This window comes from Thalassophryne amazonica, chromosome 16 (assembly GCF_902500255.1).
Source record: "Thalassophryne amazonica chromosome 16, fThaAma1.1, whole genome shotgun sequence".
NCBI classification, from domain to species: domain Eukaryota; kingdom Metazoa; phylum Chordata; class Actinopteri; order Batrachoidiformes; family Batrachoididae; genus Thalassophryne; species Thalassophryne amazonica.
Window position 1 is genome coordinate 74,084,701 of NC_047118.1, and position 5,237 is coordinate 74,089,937.

Consider the following 5,237-nt stretch of genomic DNA (forward strand, 5'->3'; position numbering starts at 1 on the left):
GAGGATTACACCGACCGCCTGTGCTTATGGTCCGAAGTCAGGAGAGTGCTGAGCTCCTGACAGTGGGAAAGATCCAAAACTTGTAAAGACATGACAAAATAAATAATTACCCAGGAAAACAGAAAGGGATACACTAAATTGGCAATCTGCATGGTGGCACAGCGACATTGTGCCGTTGCTTAAGGTACGGTCACACGGCACACTGCGATTGCTGAATGAAGGAAAAAAAGTCACAAAGTCATCACCGAAAAGCCTGCGATTCCAGAGCACATAAAAGAATGAAACAAAACCGAAGAAAAACAAAAGAAAAATGAAAGAAAAACTAAGTGAACGGCGGCCATGACGCTTTACACAAAATCAAAACGAAACATTCATGATGACGTGACTTGACAGCGGGTATCAGACCGAGCACCAACCTGTGCTCTCCACAGCAACTGCAGATGTGAGAACTGGTTGTCTTAACAGATTTGTCTTCACAGCTGCAACATGTGTGCGCACACGCGCATTCCAGCCAGAGACGGCTGCAACATGCGTAAATAGACAGTAGCTGATAAAACGTTCTTGTCGCTGTTTCTGTATGAAAATGTTGCTTTTCGTCCCACACATGGATGAGTCACATTCAGCCCATCAGAGCTTTAGTTATTAATCCGTTCAGGTATTGTCAACGTTCGTGGAAGACGTCGGACTTGGACGAAGTTGGACAACAATCAAATGGAACGCTGGTGACATGGGAGACATGCAAACGATGAAGAACCATCAAGACAGAAAGCAAAACAGAATACAGACGAATTGAGGTTGGCATCAGGATTCGTTCACATTTTTCAACAGTTTGAAAATTCTGACGAAGCGCCAACTACAGGAACAAAGATGGATGATGGCTAAACGCTCTCTCCGAAAGTAAACTTAAATCCAGATTTCTTGCTTGGTTTTGTCTTCGGTGTCCTTCATTAGTGCCATATGACCAGGGCTTAACGGAGAGCCCTGGACTATTGATGGTATTTAAAAACGCAAAGTACTTTTTATCCGATTACACGATTAATCGCCAGAATAATCATAGAATACTGGATTACTAAAATAATCGATAGCTGCAGCCCTAAATTATTTCAATATTTTTAAGCAAAAATGTCAAACTTTTGCTGTTTTCTGTTGCTCAAATCCAAAGATTTGTTGTTTTGATGCTTTTTACATCCACAGAGGAGGCAGAGCAAGCGGATTACTCAAGTAAGTTTCAGCCAATCAGCATGAAACCTGACTAAACTTATCAAGAGGAAGAACCCATAAAACTATCAGCTCCAAATTAAAAGAACATATAACCAGGATAAATAGATTAAAACTTGGTTAACTTCCATTTACCAGCTCAATAGATCTTGTGATCTTTGCTTATTTATATAATGTGCGCCACCTGCTGGACGTGTCTGACGTTGTTGCAGGGGATAATCTTACTGTCACATGCATGATGGAAATCAGCAGCAGGTGTAGTTTTGAAGTTACATGTAGTCAGTTTCTCTCATTTCTAAAGAATAGGTCTGGCGGGCGCTGAGTGTGCCACAGCTTGTTTACAGTATGTTTATACTGCATGTGAGAGAAGCGTCAGTCAAACGGCCGTACTTCAGCTCAGTAGTTCTTACAAAAACCATTCCACATTGGACGTGCTGCCAGTGTTCAATGCCTGTGTGTTTCACTGTCATTCACAAAGTTTTACCAGACCTTGCTGTCACTGCTGAAAGCCAACCTCATGCAGTGTCACCCAGAACCGTTCCACCATTACATATGTATAAAACCACACTAAAATGCTGATGGCCACCTCACTATGTCTGGGCCTGCTTGAGTTTCCTTCCTGTTAAAATAACAGTAATAATAACAACAATAAACAAGCTTATTTTCTTTACTAGTGTCGCCATCGTAGTGGCTGATGGGGAGGATCCGGTCTAGAATTTCTTGAGGAGTTTTATGATTCTGTTTTGCATAAATCATTTAACAGATCTGAATTTTATTTTTGATGTGTGAAACATGTCTGGATGCACTTTGCTGATGTTGGTTGATGGGCGGCTGTGACACACGTGCACTTTCATTTGGATTAAAATACACCTGCCTTTCTGAGTGATGGGCAGAAGTGTTCAAAAGTGCTCCATCGTGCTTCGTTATAAAATAATAACGAAACTGGTGGAGTAGCATCTGGTCGTTCCCGTTTTTTTGTAATAATTTGGATTACTAGTATTTAAAATAAAATAAGTGAATGAATGAGTGACGTAATGAAGCAAATCCCATTAGGCTGAATGGTGACAAAGTGCCGACCCCACTTTGGCAGGCAGTGGGATGACTTAAAATGTTGGAATGTGAGACATTCAAAATGCTCAATGCAGCTCCTTTGTTTTCGTTGTTAAATGAAGCGACCGGCCTGTCACCTTAAAGACTACATGTAGTGAACATGTGACTTGTCCCAGAGCCCACTGGAATGTTTCCTTATATGGTCAAAGCCTCCCCGCAGTGTTTCCTCCGATTCCATCCATATTCTGTGCCACTTTTGCCATTGTCACATCTTCACGCTGATGTCAGTAACGAGTGGCGTACCAGTCATTGTCGGTAAGTTGGACAAGCTCGTTGACCACGTCCAGCAGGTTGAAGTTGTGTTTCTTCAGCAATTCTGGTTGAGCGTCGATCCCCAAAACCCATCTCCACCAGCACCGCCATCATGGTGTCTTGGGTGGACGCATCCACGGGAGGCTGCACGAGATCAACACATCAGTTTCTGATTAAACATTCATGTCCCCTGATCAAAAACCAAACCGAGACAGTAGTCCAATTTTAACCCTCCGAAGCCCAAGCAGCTTTTGGGCTTACACACTGTGAGCTCCACCCCAAATTATATTTAGCTCCTCCCCTTCTGAAAACCCCTATATTCTGCATAATGACCAGTGATGCTCTGAGTGTCGGTAAGTTCCCAGTGAAGCGTGTAACTTACCTGTGTGGGTCCTTGTCCAGTGAACAGAGCTTTGTAAGCTGACGCAGCAACCGAGAGAGCTCCTTTAACCAGCCGCTGGTGATACCTGGGTGTCTGTAGACAGAAAACACCACATCCATGTCTGCTGTTCCTTGAAATTACAGTTTAGGTTTTCCAGGTGGTACAGTGGCTTAGCAATGTTGCCTCACAGCAAGAAGGTCCTGCGATCGCTTCCCACTTGGTCCTTTCGATGTTTTCACATTCTCCCCGTGTTCGTGTGTGTTCTTGCAGACATACTTGAAGACATGCAGATTAGGTGAAATGGAAACTTCACACTGAGAGTAGGTGTGCATGTGAGTGTGAAAGAGTTTGTGTTTGTCTGTCTATATGTGGCCACATGAAGACTGGAATCTTGTCCAGGATGTGCTCCACATCTCACCCTATGACTGCTGGGATAGGCTCCAGCCCCCTCATGACCCTTGACTGTAATAAGCAGGCATAGAAAATGAATGAATATATGTTTTTTTCCATAAGCAGTCATTTGGACTTTGGATATTACACAAATGTTCAGTGTTCATACGTAAACACAATGAAACACTGTTTTAGTTTCATTCTGTTCCCATTCAACTTCTCTTCCCAAGAACAGAAAATTTAGAACAACTGAACTCAGGTCATGTCAGGGAGCACCCACAGGTACTACAGGTTGCTGCAATCATCACAAAAAGTTACCACCTTGAATGAATGAAAAATATTAATTCGGCACACAGAATAACACAGACAACTAGAAGCACTCGGAGAGTGCAAACCTCCGCCAAGGCCATAGGAACTGATGTCACATGGAATACCCTTTGGCAAAGAGACTTATTCCACGTCGTTTCACGCATCTACCATCATGTTTCAGATTCAGTGGTTAAACCCTTAGATCTTCAGCAAACGTATTTATAAAGAGAAACTGCATGAACTAAACAAGTTTTTTTTATTTTCTAATAACTTTATTCAATGAGGAGAAAAAATGCTAAATTATTGTTGTGTCATAACTTAATTTTTGTTCAGCCTTTGTGACCCGTCTTCATGAAGTTAGATGCAAAAATGTTGAAACTATCCTGCAATGATAAAGAATCCTTAAAAAAATTACTGGATCTGTATCTTGCTCCGGATCATTACTAAAATTTAATGACTTCTAAGTTAGGCCAAGATACACCCCTGGTAAAAATTTCATTAAAATCCGTTGAGGATTTTTGAGTAATCCCGCTAACAAACCAACCAACAACCAACCAACCAACCAACCAACCAACCAACCAACCAACGGACGTGACCGAAAACATAACCTCCTTGGCGGAGGTAATAACAAAACTCATAAAAAGAACAATGTACAATGAACCTGTGTGGCCGAAAGGGTGAAGGCAGAAGCAAAACTTATAGATCCCTCCCCTCATACCATAAAAATAAAGAAAGTAAACAACGTATACTATACACACACACACACACACACACACACACACACACACATCAATCAATCAATCAATCAATTTTTTATATAGCGCCAATCACAACAAACAGTTGCCCCAAGGCGCTTTATATTGTAAGGCAAGGCCATACAATAATATGTAAAACCCCAACGGTCAAAACGACCCCCTGTGAGCAAGCACTTGGCTACAGTGGGAAGGAAAAACTCCCTCTTACAGGAAGAAACCTCCAGCAGAACCAGGCTCAGGGAGGGGCCGTCTTCTGCTGGGACTGGTTGGGGCTGAGGGAGAGAACCAGGAAAAAGACATGCTGTGGAGGGGAGCAGAGATCGATCACTAATGATTAAATGCAGAGTGGTGCATACAGAGCAAAAAGAGAAAGAAACAGTGCATCATGGGAACCCCCCAGCAGTCTACGTCTATAGCAGCATAACTAAGGGATGGTTCAGGGTCACCTGATCCAGCCCTAACTATAAGCTTTAGCAAAAAAGGAAAGTTTTAAGCCTAATCTTAAAAGTAGAGAGGGTGTCTGTCTCCCTGATCTGAATTGGGAGCTGGTTCCACAGGAGAGGAGCCTGAAAGCTGAAGGCTCTGCCTCCCATTCTACTCTTACAAACCCTAGGAACTACAAGTAAGCCTGCAGTCTGAGAGCGAAGCGCTCTATTGGGGTGATATGGTACTACGAGGTCCCTAAGATAAGATGGGACCTGATTATTCAAAACCTTATAAGTAAGAAGAAGAATTTTAAATTCTATTCTAGAATTAACAGGAAGCCAATGAAGAGAGGCCAATATGGGTGAGATATGCTCTCTCCTTCTAGTCCCCGTCAG

The 5,237-nt window shown here is 42.6% G+C and overlaps 1 protein-coding gene across 2 annotated transcripts in view; it reads right to left on the reverse strand.

Annotated features, from left to right (window-relative positions):
* Window positions 1-2,654: 2,654 nt before the first annotated feature.
* LOC117527401 (next to BRCA1 gene 1 protein-like) overlaps window positions 2,655-5,237 on the reverse strand; it is a 60,621-nt gene continuing 58,038 nt past the window's right edge. For both annotated transcript variants that reach the window (XM_034189729.1, XM_034189728.1), the window contains 2 exons: window positions 2,963-3,055; window positions 2,655-2,724 (listed from right to left, as the gene is read on the reverse strand). In XM_034189729.1, the coding sequence (XP_034045620.1) occupies window positions 2,691-2,724; window positions 2,963-3,055 (127 nt within the window). In that variant the 3' untranslated portion in view covers window positions 2,655-2,690. The remainder of the gene's footprint in view (window positions 2,725-2,962; window positions 3,056-5,237) is intronic.